This window comes from Talpa europaea (assembly GCF_964194135.1).
Source record: "Talpa europaea genome assembly, chromosome: X".
Taxonomy (NCBI): domain Eukaryota; kingdom Metazoa; phylum Chordata; class Mammalia; order Eulipotyphla; family Talpidae; genus Talpa; species Talpa europaea.
The window spans coordinates 45,631,761-45,658,994 of NC_140081.1; the positions used below are offsets into that span (position 1 = coordinate 45,631,761).

The 27,234-nt window shown below is 36.8% G+C and overlaps 1 protein-coding gene and 1 pseudogene across 10 annotated transcripts in view; both read left to right on the plus strand.

Moving 5' to 3' along the window:
* Positions 1-496: 496 nt before the first annotated feature.
* EDA (ectodysplasin A) overlaps positions 497-27,234 on the plus strand; it is a gene marked incomplete at its 3' end in the record, with an annotated part of 486,468 nt that continues 459,730 nt past the window's right edge. For 8 of the 9 annotated variants that reach the window (XM_084258457.1, XM_084258459.1, XM_084258461.1 and 5 more), the window contains exon 1: positions 497-965. In XM_084258457.1, the coding sequence (XP_084114583.1) occupies positions 570-965 (396 nt within the window). In that variant the 5' untranslated portion in view covers positions 497-569. Of the gene's footprint in view, positions 990-27,234 lie in introns of all 9 variants that reach the window. The other variant, XM_084258458.1, reaches the window with a different exon arrangement.
* The window catches only part of LOC311186938 (large ribosomal subunit protein uL22-like), a 51,938-nt pseudogene continuing 42,501 nt past the window's right edge, over positions 17,798-27,234 (plus strand). Inside the window, exon 1 of the transcript in view lies at positions 17,798-17,851. The product of the transcript in view is annotated as a large ribosomal subunit protein uL22-like (transcript). The remainder of the gene's footprint in view (positions 17,852-27,234) is intronic.

The window sequence follows — 27,234 nt, forward strand, 5'->3', positions numbered from 1 at the left end:
CCTCCCCCATCCTCCCCTCCCCCATGCTCCCCTCCCCCTCCCCTCCCCCTCTCCCTCCCCTCCCCCTCTTGCTTTCGCCAAAGGGTTAAATTGAGGCGGAGTTGAGGGATGAACGACAGCTGAAGTCACCAACTGGAAGGGCCGAGCTGGAAGAGCTGGGTGGGGCCTCCAGGCCCGGGCGAACACACCCGCTCTCAGGCCCCGCCCCCCGGCCAAAGGCCCGGGTTGGAACGGCCGGGGGCGGGGCGCCGAGGCTTGGCGGGCCCGGTGGTAAGGCGGCCCGGCAGCTCTGGAGGGATGGGGCGGGGTCGGCCGGCGCCTCCTCCCTCCTTCCCTCCGCCGGCCCAGCCGCCCCTCTCGCCCGCCCCTCCGCCTCCCTTCCTCCCCCCCCCACAGTGGAGCTGCACATGCGGCTGCTCCCTGCTGCGTCCCGCCCAGCCTCGGTCGCGCAGGAACGGGTCCCTGCAGCCCCCGGCCGATGGCAGGACAGTAGCCGCCTGTCAGGGGTCGTGAAGGGCTGAGGCCGACGCTGCGGCTCTCAGGCCTCAGAGTGGGTGTCTCCGGAGGCCATGGGCTACCCGGAGGTGGAACACCGGGAACCCCTGGCCGCGGCAGCGCGGCGGGAGCGGGGGAGCCAGGGCTGCGGCTGTCGCGGGGCCCCTGCCCGGGCTGGCGAAGGGAACAGCTGCCGGCTCTTCCTGGGTTTCTTTGGCCTCTCGCTGGCCCTCCACCTGCTGACGTTGTGCTGCTACCTAGAGTTGCGCTCCGAGTTGCGGCGGGAACGCGGGACTGAGTCCCGCCAGAGCGGCCTCGGCACCCCGGGCACCTCTGCCACCCTGAGCAGCCCTGGTGGCCTCGACGCCGACCGTCCCCTCACCCGCCACTTCGGGCAGCCGTCACCTCAGTCGCCGCCACTGGAAGCGGGAGAAATCGCACTCCCCCGAGACTCCCAGGACGGGCACCAGGTGAGTCACCTCGCTGGGAAGGCGGTGGGGGCCCCCTTTAATGGTGGGCAGGGCGGGCGCCCTGGGGAGGGCTCGGCTGCCCCAGCCAAGTTCTAGGACAGGATCTGGAGTGGACGGGCGGAACGGGATAGATTGCCGCGGGGCGGCGGTCTTAGGTCCCTGGCCCTGCTCCCCCAAACCCTCTCGGGACCCCTGGACTGGGGAACGCTGGCCCGCACCCCCCGCCCCAGGCTCTGGGCGGCCTCGGGAAAAGTTGGCTGCGCTCCCGGCGGGCCCGGCGCGGAGGTGCCGGCGTGCCCTTCTGGCGGAGTAACGGCAGTGGCTTGGCCCCTGGGCTCCTGGTGAGATTCTCTGCCCGCGGTGCTTGTTTTTTCGTGTCCAGAGCCGGTGCCAGCACTAGCAGGCACTCCTTTGGAGTTGGAGCTGTAAACAGCTGTAATAACTGCTCCACGCCTCTTGAAACGACTTTTAACCGCACTTAAAGCTCAGGGTCCTTGTGCGCTGACCAGAACATGGGCTTGTTCACCCTTACCTGCAATTTGAGACTGATTGTCCTCGGTGTTCTAGTGAGGATCAGCGCCCCAGAGGAATTCTGGTAGAAATATGCCGTCTTGCTAGGCAACTTCTGAAGAGCAATTTAAATACTCCATGGAAATAAAACTCACCCTTTGCATGCCGGTCCTGAATTTTGTTGTTGGTTTTTTTTTTGGGGGGAGGGGGGTGAGTGTGAAGTTTTTTCCCTATTGGTAGCTTGAACACAGGGATCTACTGATGAAATACTTAGGATTAGCCTCTGGAGAGCAGTTTTTGTTTTGTTTTGTGTCTTTATGGAGTTTGTGCCCTTATTACCAATCGTTGACTTTAGTGTATGTCTAGGCTTTTTCCAGCTCTTTATGCAAGTAAATTTAGTGCACTTTAAAAATAAGTATCTCTTGACTGCCACATTTTGTCCGATGTGAAACTTAAGAGAAATATCCAAAGAATCCATTTGAAATGGTTAAAAAATCATAGTGAATTTTTTCCTCTTAGGTAAGAGAATGAGTTGTGCAACTAAGTTCGTTGAGGTGATGAAGGACCCAGACTTTTTATATTTACTACCTCGTGCAGAGTCATTGTCATAACTCTAAACAGTACTTGTGCTACTGTGACTACCCAGCCAAAGCCAGCAGCGTCATACTCATGATAACACCACAATGTTAGGACTGACGCATTTTCTACATGTGCATGGTAAAGTTGTCCTGAGCCTTAAAATACCTTGGTAGCACACTCCAACTGATATAACAGCTTATCAAAGAATTGAATCAGGATACATGCTTCTCATTCTTGGAACTTGAAACATCGTAGTTAAATGATAATTAGCTAGGATTCTGGCTCCCTTCATCTGTCCCCCTTCACCAGCACCACCAGTGTCCAGTAGAAATACTTAGCGGCTAAACATTGATATGCTGTGAAAAAATGAAGGAATTAGACTGCCTTAGTCAAATGATGGCCAAGGCTTTTTGGCATTCAAATTGGACAGACCCATGTTAATAGACTGAGGATTATCAGGGGAGCTGTACTGTAGAGCATAGAGATGGTGCGACACTCTGACAGGTCTATAGTAGTGTTTAGTTTTGCCTGACCTCTGCAATAGTTCTGTCTAGATTTAAATACAACTCCCCAACTCCTGTCCTTTATTCTTTCTGTTGCATTCTTTGCAACCAGTAGAAGCAAACATACAGGCTTTTTACATTTACTGACTCAGTCAGAATTATTTTTGTTTTTAGAGTTACAAGGGACCCCATGAGTCCATTTTGTTTGATTCTCCTTGGGGAACACATGGGCTCAGAGAGAGGGAGTGACTTGTCCAAGATCACACAGCTACAGTAAAAATCAGAATGAAAGTTAGTTCTCTTGACTTCGAGTTTGGCGCCCATTCCCCTATACAGACTATCCATGAAGTGTTTTGGGGGAAAGCAGGACGGAGCTCCATTATAAATTTTTTACAAAACAGAGGGCTCAGATCTGCATGATTTCTTCTAGTCCACCTATATTTTGGCCACAGAGAGTTTAACCATGTATTCCTTATTCTGCCCTAACTTCACTCTCAGCACAATTGGAGTAAACTTTGAAGGAATTTTAGTCCAGATTCAAATTAAATTTAACTTGAGGATATTAGTTTTATTATACGACACACATATGCCACAAAGGAAAAGTGAATTGGCTGTTAGAGTTAAACTGATATTGCTACATCTTGGGTAAAATTTCTAGTGCCCTGGTGCACCCTCTGCTGGCTTTGCAGGGATATTTAATTGCAGTATCTGCTGACAGTCAAGATTCTAAGTTGTGCTGACAGATCCTGATTCATAAATAAGGAAGTAAACAGCCTTGTGGGATTTGGCCACGTAGGTCATAGTTTTATATTTTAGTTTTTCAACACAAACAGCTGCTGTTACAGCAACTCTTAGATGGAGAGGGAGAAAGATAAAAATATACACCCTTCAATAGCCAGTAAGTACATTCAAGTTTCTTACCAGTTTATCTGAGAGCAGTGAAGGCAAACTGATGAGAACAAATTGTAGGAAGAGCTCATGAGATCAAGGGACCAGAACAGTCAGAGGCATTTCATTGTATAAGGTCATGTAAACCTACCCATGTTTATGAGATGCTCATTAAGACCTCACTGAAGATGTATGTATGTCATCTCTCAATTTAAAAACTTCAGAACACGATACAGAAATAAATCGGGGCAGTGAGGATACATAGCAGAGAGATCAGCAAAGTTCTCTAAGGGAAATAAAGGAAATGTTGGAAAAGCCTGGACAGTGGGGACACAGTTGCTGGTGATAAAAGGTAAGAGGGTAACTTTGGACCTTCTGGAATTATCACTGTCTCCTTCATCTGGAATAGCCAAATACCTGTAGATTTATCTGGATACTCATCAGAGATGACATAAGGAGCTAGGCACATATTATCAGCCTCTGACTTAGATATATACAATATGATTGTTAGAGAAAAAAAATAAATAAATAAAAATTGCTATTGATCATTCTGTGGAGAAGTTGGCCAAGTTGTGATTTTGGTTTTCAAAGCCAAAAATATAGTAGGCATCATCAGGAAGGGTGTGGAAAACAGACAAAACAAAACTCATAGTTTTCATGTAAAAGATCAAAAATAGATTTCTCTCCACAATAGAATAGGAAGTTCTAGTGACAGCGCCTCAAGAAAAAGCTGACAGCTGATGAAAGTCCCCAGAAACCCAATTCAATTAATAAAAAAAGGGGAAACTTTCTAGTTTTTTCAGTCCAAAGAGAGAGAAGTTGAGGGAGGGTTATGATCAAAGTTTACCAAGCCATGAGTAAGGTTAATACGTTGATGTAATTTAGCAATCTGATTCAATAAATAGAACACCTACTATAAGCCAGACACTATGTTAGGTATCGGATACCTTTCAATATACACTTGAAAGATTATTTGGCCCAGTGAGAGGGGGAGGGAATATAGGTAGTATCTTACTTAAATTATTGCCTTGAGATAGTCTAAACAAAAAATTGAAGGTTTAAGAAGTGTTCCAAAAATTAGTATGGGTAGAATAATAAGGGTTTATTCTAGACTGTAGGGGATATTTAGAGTTTCTTCTTAATTATTTGAGATGTTATCACAGAAATCAACCTTAACTTTCCACAAAATATTGCTTGGTTTAACTAGGTAGAATATTAGTGTATCCAAGTTTGGCATTCCTTCTTAAGACTAGTTGATCAAGAAAATGACTAGGACTCATTAAATCTAAGACTTATTTTTTAGGTGAGGAGTATCCAGATAAAATATTTTCTATAAGTTTAAATCCAGACATTCAGGTTTTTGATAAACTGGCTCCATAATACCTATCCCATTTTCTCTTTCACTAACTGCTCTTGCAACCCACTATCTATATTTCCTGTCTTAGAATAATTATCTACATATTAATGCCATTGTTGTATTTATAAATTTTCTTTATATTAGAGCTCCTTGGAAATCTGTCTACTTTTTTTTTTAGTTTTTTCTCATAATGCCTGACACAGTGCTGGTTACAGCTAGTTAAATACTAGTTGAGTTGAATGTTTTTTTTTTTGGGGGGGGCATTTGGAGATGTTTACGTAAAACAAGAACATTTTCTCTTTATGTAACAGGCCTGTTATCCTCAGGTCTTGCTAAGCCTGTGACTTGTCAGCTATGTTTAGGTGAGTAAATTGTTCCACCAGCAATGTTTCATTGGTTTCTAGAATGATTAGAAAGTGTACTGGAGAAGATCCCTGTCTACATTACTTCTAAGATAGGGCACAAATTTTCCTTAATGTATGGCTTGATGTTTGGTTTTATTTGCATTTGGGTCTTATCCCCCCCCCTCTCTCTTAGGTCTTGTGGAAAATAATCTGTATTTTATCTGTAACTGCCTTATAGAGAAGATCTCTTTATATTAGAAAACTAAAGCCATTTATTCCCTAAGAACATTACCAAGAGAAATCACTTGCCTTGTTTGCAGAGTTGCCCTTATAGAGCACCATCATTACCTGATTGTTCTATAAATATTCAGCACTTAGCTCTTTATCCCCCACCCCCCACTTTTCTATTGAAGTATAACATCATACAGAAAAGGTCACAAATCATAACTGTACAACTTGATGCATTATTACAAAGTGAAATACTAGTGTTACCAGAACCCAGGCCAAGAAAGCAAGCTAGCATCTCAACTGCCACTTATGTTCTCTTCTGAACACTACCATCCTCCTTCTCTGAAGTTAATAACTGTCTTAATTTCTAACATAACAGATTAGTTTTGCCCATTTTGAACTTGATATAAATCTCATCAAACAGTATGTTTGGGGAAGGGTCTGTGGTGTTTTTTTTTTTTTCTTAGTGCTATATTTGTGATATTTATCATGTTGTAGCATGCAACTGTAGGTTTTTTATTTGTATTTTGTGTATCATTCCCTTGTTTGAATACTGCTCTCTGATAATGAATATTTGGACTATTTCTTGTTTGGGATTATAATAAGTAACAATGCTTTGAATGATATCACACATGTCTTTTGGCTCTATGTACTTGAATTTCTGTTGAGCATATATCTAGGACTGAAATTTCTGGGTCATAGGAAATGATGCATATTTTCGCTTTATTGATAATGAAAGTATTTTCTGAGTGACTGTACTAATTTACTTTCCCACTAGCAGTGTATGAGAATTCTAGTTATTCTACATCTTTGCTAATAGTTGTTGTTATCACTCTTTTAAATCACAACCATGATGATGGGTGGATTTGAAGTAATGTCTCTTTGTGATTTTATTTGACATTTTTCAGAAGACTAGTGAAGTTGTATTCCTTTTTGAAGCTTATTACTTATTTACATAACTTCTGTGAAGTACCTTGAACAAGTCCTTTGCCATTGTTCTGTTTGGGTTGTTTGTTCTTTCCCTATAGATTTGTAGGAATTCTTTATATACCCTGGCTGTGAACCATTTAAAACTTTTTATGTTGTAAGCCCTTTCCAAATCTCCTTATAGTAGACTTTTATGAACAAAAGTTTTTAATTTTAATATGTCTAGTTTTTGAGTATTTTCCTTTATGGTTAGTGTTTTTGTTTTTTTTTTTTTTTTGTGTGTGTGTGTTCCATGTAAGGAGTATTTTCCTACCTTGAGACATGTTGATATTCTTTTATATTATCTTCTAGAAACTTTGTGTTTTTGACAGTCACATTTAGATCTAGAATCTACCTGGAATTGATTTGTGTGTGGTGAGATATAGGGGCCAGGCTTCATCTTCTCCACAGAGATGTTCAACTGACATGGTGCCACTTGTTATAATACATGTCTTTTTCTTCACTTCTCTACTGTGTTGCTTTTGTCATAAGTCAAGTGTCTGTATATGTGAGAGATTGTTTCTGAACTGTTATGTTCTGTTATTCCACTTTTCATTGCAGCAATGCCATAATTTTCTTAATTACTGCACTTTATAATTAATAAGCCCTTGAGATTTGGTAAAGCAAATCCTTCCACCTTGTTCCTCTTCTTTGAAAGTATATTGGATGTTCTTGGTCCTTTGCATTTCTCTCTGTATATTTTAGAATCAACTTATCACATTACATACACACACGAAAGATTCATTCTGAAGAGAATGACGTCAGGAAAATGGTGGATTATGTAGTCCAGGACCTTAATTCTTCCCACAAACATACCAATTCAGCAACAATTCATGGAAAATTCCCTTTGTGAGAAAACTAGAAACGAAATGAAAGACTCCTGGACAGCAGGCACAAGTGAAACCAGACTCATTGAAGTCTGTATAGAGATTTGAGACACCTTCTAACCTGCATGCCTGCCCTAGCACAGCATCATATGAGGAAGAGAATCCACAGCTTCTGGCTTCACTGAGGGGAGGAAAGGGATTGGTTCATGTGTCCAGAAACCCTAGTTTTCTCTTCCCCCTCCCCCACCACCATCTCTTGATATTTCTTTTGAGTATTTCTCCCTATCATATTCCCTTTTGATCTCAGAAACCTCACTTCATTCAATAGTGTCCACTTGTTTTTAAAAATATTTTGCTTAGTTAAATAATCACTATGTAAAAGCCCAATTGTTGTCTTTGTCATTTTGACTTGCTTTTTTACTACACACAATTGTGTTTTGCTATAAATGACACTATTTTGTCCTCTTTGTGATTGAATACTAGGCCATTGTGTAGATATCCCACATTACCACATCTTTTCTTATTCTATTATTTTTAATGGAAGTATCATTAGTTTACAGTGCTGCATATGATTTAGAGGTATAGATTCATACCTCTTCAGATGTGTTTTATCATATGACACCTACCACAAAAGCACTCAGAATCTTCCACCACAGTCCACTAGGCCCACTACCTTCTTTGTCCCCACCTTCAACTCTCTGGTAGTCTCAGTTCTACAGTCAGATTACGTGGGTTTGTTTTGGTTTAGTTTTCTCTGTTCCCTTTGTTTACTTTCTCTGTATTCCACATATGAGTGAATATTTGTTTCACATATTTGTTTTCTCCTTACTTATTTCACTTAGCATAATCTGCTTCAGTTTTGGGCCTTCCCTGGTGGCACAGCGGTTGAGCGCTGGGCTGCGAAGCTGCCCGCAGCCTCTGCAGCGCTGGTTCGATCCCCGGCCACTGGCGAGGGTCCCACATGGCGTGACAGACCTCTCCTGCCGCGCCTGCTGCTCCCCTCAGCAGTGTATTTCTTCGTCAGTCTGCCTGTTCTGTTCCCCGCTCTGGCTCTGGTGAATTCTCTCACCCTCCCATGCTTCTGACTGTACCCAGTGCTTGTATAAATAAATAAATAAACAAACAAACAAACAAACAAACAAACAAATAAATAAATAAAAACACTTAAAAAAATCTGCTTCAGTTTCAACCATGTTGTTACAAATGGCAAGATTCCATATTTTTATATAGTTGAATAGTATCCCTTTTTGTACACATACATTTTCTTTATTCACTCATCTGTTATTGGGGATATAGATTGTTTCCATAACTTGGCTGTTGTAAATATTGCTGCAATGAACATAGGATGGAATTGCTGAATCATGTGCTAGGTCTACATTTAATATTTTGAGGAACCTCCATCCTGTTTTCCATAGTTACTAGACCAATCTATATTCTCACCAGCAGTGTAGGAGGGTTCCTTTTTCTCCCCATCTTTGGCAATGCTTGATGTTTCTGGTCTTTTTGATATGGGCCATTCTTACTGATATGAGATGGTATCTTGTTGTGTACACCACATATTCTTAATCCAGTCCTCTATCAGTGGGCACTTTTTTCTATGTCTTAGCTATTGTAAATAATGCTGCAATAAACATTGTAGCGCATACAGTTATTTGAGTTGATGGTTTTGTTCTTTGGATAGATCCCCAAGAGTGGTATTGTCAGCCCACATGGTATTTCCATTTTAGTATTTTAAAGTAAATGCAGACTGTTTTCCAAAATGGCTGCACCAGTTTACATTCTCACCCAACAGTGTAATAAGATTCCTCTCTCTTTGCATCCTGTCTAGCATTGTTGTTAAGATCTTTTAATATGTGCCATTCTTACACATGTATTTTGGTTTTCAACTGCATCTCCCTTATTAAAATCAATGATGAATATATTTCCATATATCTACTGTTTTTCTGGATAGCCCCTTTGGTAAATTTTCTGTCCAGATCTACTGTCTATTTAGCAACTGGGTTGTTTATATTTTATTCTTAAACTTTGTAAGGCTAGCTAAACATTTACTGATACTGTTTGTCTTCTTAAAGATTCAGCTCTTAATTTCACTTCTCTTTTGTATGATCTTTTTTTAAGATTTATTTATTCACGCATACAAGAACTAGGGTACAGGCCAGAGGTGTGGGGGGTGAGGATTCATCAGAGACAGACTGGGGAACAGAACAGGCAGACTATCTGAAATACACTGCTGAGGGGAACAGTGGGCAAGTCAGGAAAGGTCTGCTGTGCCATATGGTTAGCTCCCCTGCCAGGGATCAAACTCATGCTGCAGTGGCTCTGGGTAGATTCATAGGTTGCGTCTTAACCCCTTGTGCCACCAGGGAGTCCCCTTGTATGATCTTTTTATTCATATTTCATTTATTTCTGGTTTTCCTTTTATCATTTCTTCTAACTTTGGGTCTTGTTTGATTACTCTTTTACCAGTTGTTAGGGTATAATATTGTTTTTTATTTGGGATTTCTCTTGATTCTTAATGAAAGCCTGTATTGCAGTCATCTTTCCTCTTAAGAGTGCTTTTCATGTATCCCATTAATTTTGACAGCTTGTATAATTGTTTTCATTAATCTTAGTGTACTTTTTTATTTCTGCTTTAATTTTCATTGCTTTAATTTTCATTCTGCTTTAATTTTCTCTGTAATGAAATCTCTGTTAAGCAGCGTGTTGCTTAGTCTCCATGTATTTAATGTTTTTCCAGATATTTAAAACAGTTAATTTCTAGTTTTCTGGCAGTATGATCAGAAAGAGTACTTGTTATGATTTGTCTTTGTAGTTTCATTGAAAATTGACTTGTGTCCCAACATATGGTCTATTCTTGACAATGTGCATTTGAAAAAAGTATATGCAACAGTTTTTGGGTAGAATGTTGTGTATATGCCTTAAGTTTGTTCCATCTAATGCCTCATTTGAAGCTTTTGTTTCCTTATTCTCTGTCTTGTTGAACTGTCCATAGTTGTACATGGAGTATTAAATTCCCTCATATTATTGAGTTGTTCCCAATATCTCTTTAGTTATACTAATCATCACTTTATATATCACAGTGTCCCATCATTTGGTGAATACATATTTTTATTTTATTTTATTTTTAAAGATTTATTTATTTATTTATACAAGCACTGGGTACAGTCAGAAGCGTGGGAGGGTGAGAGAATTCACCAGAGCCAGAGTGGGGAACAGAACAGGCAGACTGACGAAATACACTGCTGAGGGGAGCAGCGGGTGCGACAGGAGAGGTCTGTGCGCCATGTGGCACCCTTGCTCTGGCGGCTGGGGATCGAACCGGTGCTGCAGAGGCTGTGGGCAGCTTTGCAGCCCAGTGTTCAACCACTGCGCCACCATGGGAGGCCCTACATATTTTTAATTGTTATTTGTACTTATTGGTTTATGTCCTTAATCATGTTGTAATATTCATATCTGTCTTATATCACCTTTTCTAATTGGAAGTCTATTTCATTTGAGGTAAATATAGCTGTTCCTGATGTTTTTTCGTTGCCATTTGCTTGCAGAATTGTCTTCCAATCTTTAAGTCTGTGCTTGTCCTTTTAGTAAAATGAGTTTTCCTATAAATGGCAGAAGATTGGACTTTGTTTTGAAATCTACTCAGGCACTCTATAATTTAATTGGTGAATTCAGGCCATTTAAATTTAAGGTATGTATTCCTATATAAGTACTCAGTGTCATTTTGTTACTTTTTGGCTTCTCTTTGTCTTTTTATTTTTTGACATCTTTCTTTTGTATTTTGTGTAGGTTCCATTTCCATTGTTTCATGTGTTACTTCTGCTGATTTTGGTTTGAAGGTTCTGCTGAGGTTACTATATGATGGCGTATCTATGTGACCTGTTTGACTCTGATTTTCTGATCTAAGTCTGTTCTGATGGGCCATATTATTATTCTCCTCCCCCTCCAGGTTGTAAATTTAAGTGTTTGTTAACTCTATATTTGTTCTTCTGTTGCTTTATATAACCCTTTTAGCACTTGTTTCATTTCTGACTTGGTATTGATAAACTCATTTCTTGGTTTGTTTGTTTATTTATTTATTTATTTTTTGTGGGACCCTCGCCGGTGGCCGGGGATCAAACTGGTGCTGCAGAGGCTGCCGTCAGCCTCACAACCCACCACTTAACTGCTGAGCCACCAGGGGAGGCCCCATTTCTTGGTTTTATGTAAAATACCTTTCCTCTCTCTGTCTCTGTCTCTGTCTCTGTCTCTCTCTCTCTCTCTCTCTCTCTCTCTCTCTCTCTCATGATAAAGTGTTTTTAGCTGGATATCTTTTTCTTTGAGTACTTTAAATAACTCCTGCCATTCATTCTTGCCTGTAGGGTTTCTACTTAAATGTCTGCTGAGAGTCTAATTGGTATTTCCTTAGAGGTCTCTCTTCTTTCCCTCAATGCTTTTAATATTCTGTCCCTGTCATTGGCTTTCAATGGTTTTTTAATAACGTGTCTTAGAGTGTGTCTGTTTGGTATTACTTTGTTTGGCACTCTTTGGAACTCTTGATTAGGATGTCTGGCTCATTTCCTAGGCTGAGATGGTTCTCAGCAATTATTTCTTAAAATAAACTTTCTATGTCTTTCTCTTTCTCCCCTCCATCTGGGACCCCATAATGAGGGTGATATTTCTCTTTAGGTTATCCTGAAGACCTCTTAGACTGTTTACATTTTTAATTCCTTTTTCTCTCGTTCTATTTGTGTGTTCTCCAACATTGTGCTTTGAAACTTACTATTTCTCTTACTACTTTGTCTATTGTTGAGACCCTCTATTTAGTATTTTAAAATTCATTTATAGTATCTTTATATCCATTACTTCTAAATTGTACAGTCTCAAATTTTCTGTGTCTTTATTCTGTCCTGTTTTTGATCACATTTTTAATTCAACACACACACTTTTAACTCCTATTTTAAACATCTCATCAGGCATATTCTGCATTTCTGGTGGAGTGAGACTTTTGTCAGGTTTTTTTTTTTTTTGCTTCAGTATTTGGTATGTTCTTCTGTCTCTTCACTTTTAGTATTTTTGTGAGTTGTAATAAGGAATTTGCTTCTTTTATCTTGATAAATTGGCTTTGTATGTTAATTCTTCAGAAACTAACTATAGTATTTACCTGATAGAGAATTCCAAATAAATTTTATATGGATGTTCACCAAGATTAAGAGAATAATGAATGGAAAATGTGGTAATTTCAACAAACAGATAAAAATATTTAAAAGTACCAAGAAATTATCATGACAATAAAGAAAATAAAAGAACTGAAAAGTTAATGAGAGGGATTCAACAGCAAGCTAGATAAACATGAAAAAATGATCAATGAATTTAGGTAGACCATTGAAAATAAGCTTTTCATAGGCAGAAAAAGTAAAAAAAAAAAAAAAGAAACAGAGTGAAGAGGCTTAAGGGACTTATGGGATACCATCAAGGGGACAAGTATAGGGTATATAGGAATTTCAGAATGAGAGAGACAGTAAATACAAAAACCTCACTCAAAGAAATAATGGCTGAAAACTTTCCAAATCTGTGGAAGAAAATGGATATCAATATCTAAGAAGCCTAAAGGACACTATATAAAGAAACCAGAGACATCTACAAAGTCAAATTATAGTCAAAGTGTCAAATGTCAAAGACAAAGAGGGACTTTTCAATGCAGCAAGAGAAAAAAAACTTGCCATATACAAGGGAACCTCCATTAGATTATCAGTGAATTCTTTTTTAAAAAAAATATTTATTTATTTATACATACAAGAGCTGGGGTGCAGGCCAGAAGTGTGGTGGGTGAGAGGATTCACCAGGGACAGAGCAGGGAGCAGAACAGGCGGACTGACTGAAATACACTGCTGAGGGGAGCAACGGGCTGGGCAGGAGAGGTCTGTGCGCCATGTGGGAACCTCGCGGGCGGCAGGGGATTGAACCGGCGCTGCAGAGGCTGTGGGCAGCTTCGTAGCCCAGCGCTCAACCGCACCACCAGGGGAGGCCCGATCAGTGAATTCTTGAGCAGAAACCTTACAGGTGCTGAAAGAAAAAAAAAAAAACCAACAAAACTGTCAACCAAAAACACCCTCCTTATCAAAACTGTCCTTCAAAAAACATTCTAGACAAATAAAAGCTAAGGAAGTTCATCGCCAGTAGACCTGCCTTACCTGAAATACTAAAGAAAGTTTATCAGTAGAAAACAGCCGTGATAGCCTAAGACAGTATGAAACTAGTTGGTGAAGGTAAATATACAGTACATGCAGAATACTTTATGGTAATGCGTAAATCACTTTTATTTCTAGTATAAAGGGTAGGTAGCGAGGGTATTAAAAATAGCCGTAACTTGGGCCTCCCCTGGTGGTGCAGGCAGTTGAGTGCAATGCTGTGAAGCTCTCTGCTGCCTCTGCAGCGCTGGTTCGATCCCGGCCAGCCACGAGGGTCCCACATGGCACAGCAGACCTTTCCTGACTCGTCCGCTGCTCCCCTCAGCAGTGTATTTCGTCAGTCTGCCTGTTCTGTTCCCAACTCTGTCTCTGGTGAATCCTCTCGCCCTCCCACACATCTGGCCTGTACCCCGGTTCTAGTATAAAATAAATAAATCTTAAAAAAATAAATAAAAACCATAACTTAAAATTATGTTAAAAGATACATACTTTGAATAGGTGTGATATGTGATAAAGAATAACAAAGTATCTATTGGGGAGAAGTAGAGTTTTTGTATGTAATGGAACATATGTTATCAGCTTAAAATAGACTGTTATAAAATATTTTATAAGCCTTAAGGTAATCAAAAAATGCCTGTAGACATTATATTAAAGACAAAGAGAGGAGAATAAAGTATATCAATACAAAATATCAACAAAATGTAAAGGAAAACAGCAAGAAGAAAGACCAACAAAAGAAGTAAAAGACTAACAAAAAACTAACAAAATGCAAATAGTAAATCCTTCCCTATCAATTATTTTAAATGGAAATAGATCAAAACAACCCCAATCAAAGACAGAGTGGCCGAATGGATAAAAGCATGATCCACTGTTTTCTAAGAAACTTTTTCTGCATTTAAAGATACAGCCTGAAAATGAAAGAATGGAAAATGCAGTCCATTCAAATAATAATCAAAAGAGAGCAAGGCTGGCTATACTTGTATCATAAAAATAACTTTATGTAAAAAAAGGTCACAATAGGCCAAAATGAACATTACATAATAATAAGTGTCAATTCAACAGGAAAATATAAAAATTATAAATCTATATTGTTCCAATATCAGAGAAATTAAATACCTAAAGCAAACATTCACAGAACTGAAGGGAGAAATAAACAGCGATGCAACAGTAATAGTAAACTTCAACCCCCAACTTTCAATAATGAATAGAGCATCTGGACAAAAGAATAATGAAGAGGCAGAGGGCTTGAACACCATTATAGACCAAATGAACCTAACATAAACATATATGAGCATTCCATTCAGTAATAGCAGGACACATTCTTCTCAAATACACATGTTTTTCTCTAGGTAATATAACATGTTAGCTCACAAAACAAGTCTAAACAAATTTAAGGAGCTTTATATCATACCTAATATCTTTTTTTCTCAGCACAATGGAATGAAACAAAGTAACAGAAGGAAATCTGGAAAATCCAAAGGTATAGAGTAATTAAATGACATACTCTTTAGCAATCATTGGGTGAAAGAAAAAAATCAATGAAGAATTCACAATATACCTTGAGACAAACAAAAACAAAGGCACAATATGCCAAAGCTAATGGGACATACCAACAGCAGTGCTAAGCAAGAAGTTAATAGCAATGAATGCCAATGTTAAAAAAGAAGACCCATCTCAAATAAACAACCTAACTTTATACTTCAGGGAACTAAAATGAAGATCAAACTTAGTCAAAACTAAAGGAAGGAAGGAAATAGACTAGAACAGGGGAAAAAAGTAACATGGCAGATATAATAATCTACAAAATGAAGAGTTTTGTTTTAAAGGATAACTGTAACAAAACCTTGACTAAAGCTAAAAGAATAAAATAAAATAAGATGGGAAAGAAGAGATAATACAAATGATGGTGCAGAAATTGAAAGGATCATTAGAGACTATATTTACATGTCAACAAATCAGATAACCTATAAGAAATGGATACATTCTTAGATGCATACAACCTACCAAGACTAAATAATGAAGAATTAGAAAGTCTGAAACACACTTAAAACTAGCATAAAGATTGAATCAGCAATCCAAAACATTCCAATAAAGAAAAACCTGGGACCAGATGCCTTCACTGGTGAATTTTACCAAATATTAAAGAAGAAATACCACCATCTTTTCTCAATCTCCACCAAAAAATTGAAAAGGTGGAGCTCTTCTAGTTCATTTAATAAGCTAAGTATTACACTGAGACCAAAATAGTAAATTAAACGAAAAAAAATCACCGTTGCCCAATATCTCTGATGAATATAGATGCAAAATCCTCAAAAAAAAAATACTAACAAACTGAATCCAACAGCACATTAAAAGGGTCATATATCATAACCATTCAGGATTTATTCCTGGTATATGAAAATGGTTCAACATACAAATATCAATTAATGTGATATACTACATTAATAGAATAAAGGATAAAAATCACATGGTTATCTCAATAGGTACAGAAAAAATACTTTACAAAAATCAACAGTCTTTCATGATAAAAAGTCTCAACAAACTAGAAATAGACGGGGCATTACCTCAATATAATAAAGGCCATATATAAAAAGCCCACAACTAACATCATTCTCAGTGGTTTTTAAAAAAAATGAACACTTCTCCTTCAAGATCAGTAACAAGGCAAGGATGACCCCTCTTACTACTACTATTCAACATAGTAGTGGAAGCCCTAACTTGAGTAAATAGGCAAGAAAAAAATAAAAGAAATCCAAATCAGAAAGGAATAAGTAGTATTGTCCCTGTTTGCAGATGATATAAACAAGTAAACAAATTCAATAAACTTGCAGGTTACAAAATAAATATACAAAATCAGTTGCTTTTCTTTACATTAACAAAGAATTATCTGAAAAGGAAACAATTAGGAAAAAGTCCCATTTACAGTCCACTGAAAAAAATAACACTTAGAAATAAACTTAATTAAGACAAAAGATTTACAGCCTGAAAACTATAAAAATTTGATGATATAGATTTAAGAACACACCAATAAAACGGAAAGACTGTCCATATTCATGGATTGGGACACATAATATTGTTAAAATGTCCATACTACCCCCCAAAATATATAGATTCTATGCAAGCTCTATCAAAATCCCAGGGTCATTTTTTTTTTACAAAAGTAGAAAAGATAATCCTACAATCCATATGGAGTTACAAAAACCCACAAATAACAAAATCGATCCTGACAGAGAGTAAAACTTGAGGCAACACAGTTCTTGATTTTAAAATATATTACATGTACTGTAATCAAAACAGTATGGTGATAGCATGAAGACAGGCATACAGACCAATCAAACAGTAATGTATCCACTCATATAGTTAATCTTCAAAAAGTATATCAACAGTACACATGGGAAAAGGATAACTCTTCAACAAATAGTGTTGGAAAAATAGATATTCACATACAAAATAATGAAATTAGCCTTTATCTACAAAAATCAACTCAAAATGGATTAAAAATTTAAACCTAAGTCTTGAAATTCTAAAACTCCTAGAAGATAATATAGGGATAAAACATCATAACATTTACGTTGGCAATTATTTCATGGTTATGACACCAAAAGCACAGTCAACACCAAAAATATAAATAAGTGGGACCCTATCAAATTTCAGTTTCTGCACAGCAAAGGAACAATCAACAGAGTGAAAAGACCACCTGTAGAAAGGGGGAATTTTTTTTCAAACTGCATATCTGATAAGGGTTAATCTCCAAAAATACATAAAGAACTCCTATTACTCAATAGTAAAAACCAAATAGTTCAATTAAAAAAATGGGCTAAGGGCTTGAATAGACATTTCTCCAAATGAAACATTTGCATTACAAATGGCTAACACATATATGAAAAAAATGCTCAATATCACTAATCTCAAGGTAAAAGCAAATCAAAATCACAATGAAGTATAACTTCAGACCTGTCAGAATAGCCATTGTAAAAAAAAAGGCAGCAAGTGTTGGTGAGGATGTGGAAAAATCGAACCCTTGTACACTGTTGGTGAACACATAAAATGGTGCAGCCACTGTGGAACATGGCAAGGAGGTTCCTCAAAAAATTAAAAATAGAACCACCATGTGATTCAGCAATCCTGCTTCTGGGTATTTATCCAAAATAATTAAAATCATGATCTCAAAGAGATATATGCCCTTCCAATAGCAAAGATGTATAAACAATCTAAATATCCATCCACTCATACATGGATAAAGAAACTGATCTATAGAATAGATAATAGAATACTATTAAACTGTTAATAGAATACTATTCAGTTTTATAAAAATAAAGAAGTTCTACAATGTGTGAGAACATGAATGAACCCTGAGGACTTTATGCTAAGTAAAATAAAGCAGTCCCAGAAAGACAAATACTACACAATTCCTCTGATATGAGATAGCTAAGACAGTTAAATGCATATAATCAAAGAGTAGAATGGCGATTGCCGAGGACTTGGCAGAGGGGAAATGTAGAGTTACCAATCAAAAGGTATTAAGTTTTATTTAAGCAAGATGAGTAAGTTCTAGAGATCTGATATACAACATTGTGCCTTCAATCAACAATAATGCATTGTAGACTTAAAATTCTTGTTAAGAAGGTATATCATATGTTAAGTGTTCTTACTACAATAAAACTATATTAATTAAAACCCCTTGGGCTTTTTATTTTGATTGCATTTAATGTAAAGATCTATTAAGGTTAACTTTATAATAGTATCTTACAATTTATGAAAATGGTACATTAATTTATGTCTTCTTCAATTTTTACTGGTGATATTTTATAATGTTGTGTGCAGAATTCTTATACAACTTGTATAAGATTCATTCCAAGGCATTTGATAATTCCTGATGCCATTTTAAAATATATCTGCAGTTGATGCTATGATCCATCACCTAAGTCCCTCTGCAGGAATGGAAGACTCATTCCCTCAACTGCTGCATGTGCTGCCAGGAGACAGATGTCAACTGAAAGTCCTCTTTTGAATTTGTCTTACATGAAGAAAACTGTCCCAGTCAAGATGTTTCCTCCCAGGGAAGCCTACATTGAATGAATGATCAATGATCAATGAGGAGGTATAAACAGCTGCCACTTCTCCTCAAACCTAGAAACCTTTGAAGGGCCACACCAGTCCCAGAGCTCCCTGTGATTTGGCTAGGTCCTTTTGAGGATTGCTGTATTCCTTTCTCTTACACCCCTTGAAGCACTTTCTAATAAAAGTATTGAATGATTATCTGTCTCCCATTTGGCTTCACAAGAAAACTAACCTGGGATGATATAATGTTAAATATGCCCTTTTTTAATCGTTCTGGTTGAGTTTTAGAAACATAACTTATATACATGTATGTATCAATATATATCTATCAATACTTATATATTGATATATCTATCTCTCTCTCTATATATATATTGATTTTGTACCCAGCATCTTGCTGAACTCACTTTTTTTTAAGATTGATTTTATTTATGCACCCAAGAACTGGGGTATAGGCCAGAGGAGTGGGCGTGTGTGTGAGAGGATTCACCAGAGACAGAGTGGGGAGCAGAACAGGAGGATCTACTGAAATACGCTGCTGAGGGGAGCAGTGGGTGAGACGAGAGGTCTGCTGTGCCATGTGGCCAGGGATAGAACTAGTGCTGCAGTGGTTGGTGATAGCTTCATTGTGCTAAGTCTTAGCCCTTTGTGCCACCAGGTAGGCCCTGAACTCACTTATTAATCTTAATAATTTATCTGTTCTTTTGGATTTTCTTTTCTTTTTTATTTTTTGCATAGAAGAACTGGGAGTAGGCCAGAGGTACAGGGGGTGAGAGGATTCACCAGAGATAGAATGGGGAGCAGAACAGGCAGTTTTACTGAAATACATTGCTAAGGGGAGCAGTGGGTGACACAGGAGAGTTCCACTGCACAATTTTTGGGTTAGGTCCCTGGCCAAGGATCAAACTCAGGCCTTAGCAGTTATAGTGCTGAGACCCAACCCACAGGCCACCAGGGAGGCTCTCTTTTGTATTTTCCACATGCACTGTTTTTTTGTTTGTAAAAAATGACATTTCATTTTTTAATTTATTTTCTTTTCAATGTGCATTCTTATAAAAAAGTTTTTCTTACCTGTTGTACTGACTTGAACATTCAGAACATTGTTGAATAGAAGTAGTGATATCAAGCATCCTTGTCCTATACCACACCAAAGGGGAAATCTTTTAACATTTCATCGTCAGTTATGATATTTGTTGTAGGTTGTTTTTCCTCTTCTACAGTAACCTTTATCAATTTAAAATGTTCTTCACTAGTCCAAGTATACTGAGTTTTGTTTTAATTATGAATGCATATACCATTACATCACATGGTTTTCCTGCGTGTATTGATATTAATATATGATTTGTTTTCTCCTTTATTATGTTAATGGGTTGTTAAGTCAACCTTGCACTTATGGGGCAATCCATATTTAGACTTGATAATATTACTTCATTTTATATATTGCTAGATTTGGTTTGCTAACATTCATTTATAATCTTTGCATATGTATATATACTGAGATTAGCATGTAATTTTCTGTATCAGCTTTGGATTTCAATTATAATGTTCTTATAAACTTTGTTGATAGTGTTTCTTTTAATTTTTTTTCTCTAAGAGTTTATGTAGTATTAGTATATTTCATCCTTAAATGTTTAGTAGAATCAGTGAAACATCTGTGCCTGGAGATTTTTTGGGAAAAGTATAAGGACATTTTAAACTCTACATTTAGAATCAAAATAGTTAAGAGATTTTTTTACTTATGTTAGTTTCAGTCTGTTTTGTATTCTAGAAATTTACCTGAGTGAAATTTTAAATTTGTTCATGTAAAGAACACCAAGATATCCCACCTACCTTTATTTAATTGTGACAAAATATACCTCACATAAATTTTACCATTATAACCATTTTACAATATACTTAATTGACATGAAGAATATTTACAATGTTGTGTACCTATTACCACTATCTATTTTCAGAACTTTTTTTTTTCTCTAAAACAAAAAATCTGTGTTTTCTCAAACAGTATCTCCCCTTTTCCCATTTTCTCCAGCCCCTGGTAACCTGTACTTTAACTTGTTGAATTTGTCTATTATAGCTACTTCTTAGATGTGAAAACATATAATATTGTCCTTTTTTAAAAAAGATTTATTCATTTATTTATACAAGCACTGGGTACAGTCAAAAGTGCGGGAGGGTGAGGGAATTCACCAGAGCCAGAGTGGGGAGCAGAACAGGCAGACTGACAAAGTACACTGCTGAGGGGAGCAGCGGGCATGGCAGGAGAGGTCTGCGGGCCATGTGGGACCCTCACCAGCAGCTGGGGATCGAACCAGTGCTACAGAGGCTGCGGGCAGCCTCGCAGCCCAGCGCTCAACCGCTGCACCACCGGGGAGGCCCAATATTGTCCTTTTTTTAATCTCATTTCACTTAGCATAATGTTTTCATTCTTGATTTCTCAATGATGAAGCTCTTGTTATAATTTTATTCTATTTTATGGGTGAATAATATTCCTGTATATACAGATAGTCCCCAACTCATGATGGCTTGACTTACATTTTTTTTTTTTACAGTAGGATGGTGTGACAGTGATATGAATTCAGTAGAAACTGTATTTCAAATTTTGAAATAAGGAAATCTGTTTTCCATTTCCTGTGCAGTATTAAATATATTGCATGATATTAAACACTTTATTATGAAATAAACTGTTAGATGATTTTTCACAATGGCAGACTAATGTAAACATTCTGAGTGTGTTTAGGGGCTACAATATTCGGTAGGTTAAATGTATTAAGTGAATTTGTAACTTAATGATATTTTCAATTTACAATAAGTTTATTGTATCATAATCCCATCATAAGTCAAAGAACATCTGTATATAATATTTCTTTGATCCATTCATTTGTTGTTGGATACTTGAATTGTCTTTACTTTTTGGCTATTTTCTTATGTTACTATGAATATTGGTGTATAACTATCTGTTTGTCTCTGCTTTCAGTTATTTTAGGTGGAATTGCTAGATTATGGTAATTCTATATTTAATTTTTTAAAGATTTCTTTATTTATTTATACAAGCACTGCATACAGTCAGAAGTGCGGGAGGGTGAGAGAAATCACCAGAGCCAGAGCAGGGAACAGAACAGGCAGACTGATGAAATACACTGCTGAGGGGAGCAGTGGGAGCTGCAGGAGATGTCTGTTGCGCCATGTGGGACCCTCTCCGGGGCTGGGGATCAAACCGGCGCTGCAGAGGCTGCGGGCAGCTTCACAGCCCAGTGCTCAACTGCTGCGCCACCACGGGAGGCCCTATTTAATTTTTGAAAGAACTTCCAAGCTATTTTCCATAGTGATTATGCCGTTTTACATTTCCACCAGCACTGCAAAAGTGTTCCAATTTCTCCCAATCCTCACCAATACTTGTTATTTTATATCTTCTTGAAAATAGTTTTACTTTTTGGTGTGTGAAGTGATTTCTCATTGTGTTTATTAGTAATTGTTTAAAAAACTTTATTTTAGGATGATTATAATTTCAGAGGATTTTATAATGATGTTACAAAGAGGTAATATGGATCCTTCAGTTAGTGTCCCCTATTCATTACATGTTATATAATTATAGTACAATATAAAAACCAGAAAATTTATGTAGGGATAAAGTATGTATATAGGTTTATCATTTTATCATGTTCAGATTTTGTATCTAGTATTGCCATCAATATACAGAATATTTCATCAACACCAAGATATACCATGTACTACCCCTTATAGTCACATCACCTCCTAGTTCCCATCACGTCTTCTCCCTTTATCTCTATAATTTTATCATTTTCAGTATATTGTATAAGTGGAATCATTTTGAGATTGACATTTTTTTCACTCAGCATAATATCCTTGGTATTCATGAGAGTTGTTACACATATGCATAGTTTGTATACTACAGTGTGCTTAAAATTATTACCTTCTAATCTGTATGTTCTGATAAAATATGTAGGAATAAATTTAAACAAGATGTGAAAGATCTGTATGCTGAAAACAAGAAGGCATCGATAAAGATGTGTACATTGATAAGGATGTGTACATTGTACATTGTAAATTAAACACTTTAATTTTTCTAAAGTTTTTATTCTCTGCGAAACAATCTACAGATTTAATGCAATCCCTTTCCAAATTCCAATAACATTTTTCATAGAAATAGAAAAACGATTGTAAAATTTTTATGGCACATAAAAGACCCAAAATAGCCATAGCAATCTTGAGAAAGAACCAAGCTGGAGGCATCATGTACTCTGATTTCAAACTATGTTACAAAGCTATGGTAACCAAAACAATATGATATTGACGTAAGAACAAATATATAACTCGATGGAATTGAATAGGGAACCCAATAATATGCCCATGCACATATGGTCAGTTCATTTATGACAGAAGAGCCAAGAATATACAATGGGGGAAAGAACAATCTCTTCAACACATGATGCGTGGAAAACAGGACAGCCACTTAGCAAAGTAATGAAGCTGGACTGTCTTACACCATATACAAAAATAAACTAAAAATGGACTAAGAACTTGAATACAAGACCCAAAAGCATAAAATCCCTAGAAGAAAACATAGGGGAAAAACTTCCTAACATTGATTTTTATAATGATTTCATGGTTATGATACAGGCAACAAAAACAAGTGTGACTACATCAAACTAAAATACATATGTATATCAATGATCTAATTTTCTGATGTTCTAATAACAGGCTTTAAAATTCACTTTAGTGTGTGTCTGTGGTTGATCATTATTTTTTTCAGTTTTTCTTTGTTTCAAAATGTGTCTTTATTTCAACTTCATTTTTGAAAGACATTTTTACTGGGTATAGAATTCTAGATTAGAAGTTATTTTTCATTTTAATTTTTGTACATATCATTGCCTACTGGTTTTCATTATTTCTGCTGGGAAATCTGAAATATTTATATTTGCTTCTTTGAAGGTAGTTTACCCTTTTCTCTTGCTGCTTTTCTATTTTATCTTTGTCTTTTGGTCTTAGACATTTTGCCATGATGTGCGTAGTGTGATTTTCTTTCTATTTGTTTTCATTGAGGTTCATAGTACTTGAAACCGTGGCTTGACTTTTTTGGTCAGTTGAAACATTCCCAACTTTTAACTCTTTAGATATGGTTGCTGCCTTCTTCTCTCTCTCTACTCTTTAATATTTAGTTATAACCTCTTTTAGATCTTTTCTATGCAATCCTCTGTCTTTTATACAGTTTTCTCTATGTTCTACCTTTTTTCCTCTTTGTATTTCATGCCACGTATTTTCATACCCATCCTCCCATTCATTAATTCTCCTTAGTTTTGTCCAGGCTCCTGCTAAACCTACCCATTGAGTGAATGATTTCACTTCTCACGTATATTTTTCATTTCTAGGATTTCCATTTGGTCCTTTTTAAAAATAGTGTTCAGTTATTTGCCACTTTACAGTGTAGTCTTTCTGTTCTGTTTTGACCTTATCAAGTGCAATTATTTAAAGTTCTTCATCTGGAAACTCCAATATCTTGATTCTTTAATGTGTATTTATATCGTTGATTATTTTTTTGATTTTCTATCACCTTGCCTTGTTTTCTCATATGACTGGTTAGTTTTGGTTAAGTGGCAGACATTGTATATGAAAGACTTCATTAGATATGTTTTGTGGCCTCAGTTTTTTTTTTTTATCTCTATTCAGGAAGGATTTATATTCCCTTCTGTCAGGTAGTTAGGGGCAAAGCAATCCCATGTCACCTCAATCCCATATGAAATTGAGATAATTTGGAGCATTCCTTTAATCCATGGTAAGACTGATTTTACCTTCCTTTCAGTATCTATCCTTTCTGAATTAGAATACAAAGTCTGGAGGTTTTCTGGGATTCTCCCTCATTGATGGATCCTAAATTCCAATTTTAGTTGTTTTTACCTCCATGAGCCTGTCAAAAGTTTTGTTCTCTTTCAGCTGACTCTTCTGTGATCAACTAATAACTTGAAGAGTACAACAACTTCTCTGAGTTTTCCTTATTCCCTGCATCTTGACTACATCAGACATCATTGCCTTGTTAAATCTTATATTCTTCAAATATTTATTAGCTATATTTCATTCAATTTTTATTGTTTTCAGCAAGAATTTTGGTCTGAATTACTTAGTGTTCCATTATTAGAGGCAAATTCAGATCATTATTTCTTCAACAAATATTTATTAATCATCACTTATGTATCAGGTCCTGTAAAAAGCTCTGGAAATATAACTATTAAGCTGGTATCATCATGAAGTTTACAGTCAAGTGAATAGGCAAATATAGTTCAATGTGATAATGCAGTAATGAGGTTAAAAATAAGGAGGAGTACCTGAATCAGGTTTTTGAAATCAAGAAACATTTTTGGACAAAGCATCTTATGAATTTAGACCTGAAAAATAAGTGAGTTATTTAGGATAATACTATTTTAGGCAGAAGAAATAGCATGTGAAAAGACCTGGATTGTGAGAGAGAACAGGGCATATTTAAGGAACAGAACATTCAGTTTCTACAAAGCTACAATTATCAAGACAGTGTGGTGCTGCATAAGGATAGGAATATAAATCAATGGAACAGAACTGACTGTTTAGAAATAAATCTTAAATTTATGGTCAATTGATTTTTGACAAATGTATCCAGACAATTTATTGGGAGAAGATATTCTGTTCAGCAAAAGGTGCTAGAACATTTGGATATCTTCATGCAAAAGATCAACTTAGACTTTCACTATGTGTCATACATAAAAATTAACTCAAAATGTATATAAAACATAAGTGTAAGTGCTAAAACAATAAAGCTTCTAAAGAAAACAAGGGGGAAAAATCAAGCCTTTCAGCTAGACAATGATTTATTCAGTATGAAACTTAAAATACAGTCCAAAAAAAAAGAGAAAAAATATTGATAAACTGGCCCTCATCAAAAAAAGAAAACCTTTTATGTTTTCAAAAGAAGCACTGAAAATAAAACAAATGGAAAAGAATAGGAGAAAATATTTCCAAAACATATGGTCAATAAAGAATTTGTACCAGAATTTACAAAGGACTCTTAAAATGCAATAAGACAACCCAAACCAAAAATGGGCAGAATATATGAGCACGTATTTCAGTACAGCCTAGAAGATATTCAGATGTTTAAATAAATACATGAAAAGATGTTCAACATCATTATCTGTCAAGGAAATGTAAAGTAAAACCAAATGTGATACAATTTCACATGAAAGTCCTTATACTTTATTGGTGGTATTGTAAAATGATGCAGATGTTTTGGAAAGCAATTTGATAGTTCCTCAATAAGTTAACATAGAGTTACTATATAACTAGGCAACTTTCCTGATTTTATACCCACAATAAATTAAAACATATATTTACACAAAAATGTTAATAGCAGCATTATTTATGATAGCCTAAAGTGTAATCTACTCAAATGTCTTATGGGTAAACAAAATGTGGTATAATATAGATATGTTCTGAGAAATGCATCATTATGTGATTTCATCATCTTGCAAATTTCATGGAGTACAATTCCACAAACCTAGATGGTATAACCCGCTACATATGTAGGCTATATGATGTAGCTTGTTTGGATCACCATCATATATGCAATCTGTCATTGACTAAGAGTGTTCTATACAATAGAATATTATTTAGCCATAAAAAGAATGAAATAAACATAGGGGTGCAGGTGCTCTTTGGAATTGATGTTTCTGCGTCCTTTGGGTAAATACCTAGGAGTGGAATTGCTGGATCATATGGAAGCTCTATGTTTAGTAGGCCAAGAAATCTCCGCACCACTCTCCATAGTGGTTGGACCAGTTTGCACTCCCACCAACAGTGCAGGAGAGTTCCTTTTTCTCCACAACCTCGCCAACATTTGTTGTTGTTAGTTTTTTTAATATGTGCCATTCTCACTGGTGTAAGATGGTATCTCATGGTGGTTTTGATTTGCATTTCCCTGATTACAAGTGATGTTGAACATTTTTTCATATGCCATCACTGTTTACAATAGCTAAGCTTTGGAAACAACCCAAATGCCCAAAAATAGATGACTGGATTAAGAAGATGTGGTACATATACACCATGGAATATTACTCAGCATTCAAAAAAGATAAACACATGCAATTTGCAGCAACATGGATGAAGCTGGAAGGGATCATGCTCAGCGAAATAAGGCAGAAAAATAAAATAAAAATACCGGATAGTCTCACTTATAGCAGGAATCTAGAAAACTTAAATAAGGGACCAGGAAAAAGAATAACTATAAGAAAGTAAAAATCAAAATCAACAAACAACTATGAACCAGAGACACTCTATGGGGGGTGGGGGAAGGGTAGGGGAGGGATTGGGGTCAAAATAAGGGGGTTGCAATTGTATGGGGAATATAAAAATAAAAAAAAATATAAAAAATGAATGAAATATAAACACTTGTTACAACATGCAGGAACCTCAAAAATATGCTGAGTGAAAGAAGCCAGTCATAAAAACCCCAAACCCAGTATGATTCCATTTACATGAAATGTCCAGAATTGGTAAATGCTTTGAGACAAAAATTAGATTACTAGATGCCTGGAAAAGGTGGAGGGAAAGGGGATTAACTAAATATGGGCTTGGGAGGGCTTATTAAGGGAGCATACTAGAGGGATGAAAGTGTTCTAAAACTGATTTATCACAACCAGAATGGTAGCAGTAGAACTAGAAGGAAAGGAAATGATGTAATAGATATCATAAAATTATGCAATGCAAAATAAAGTTACTAAAAATCATTGATTTATACACCTTAAATGGGTGAATTCTGTTATATGAACCATATATAAAGCTTTTATTTTTTAAAATGCCT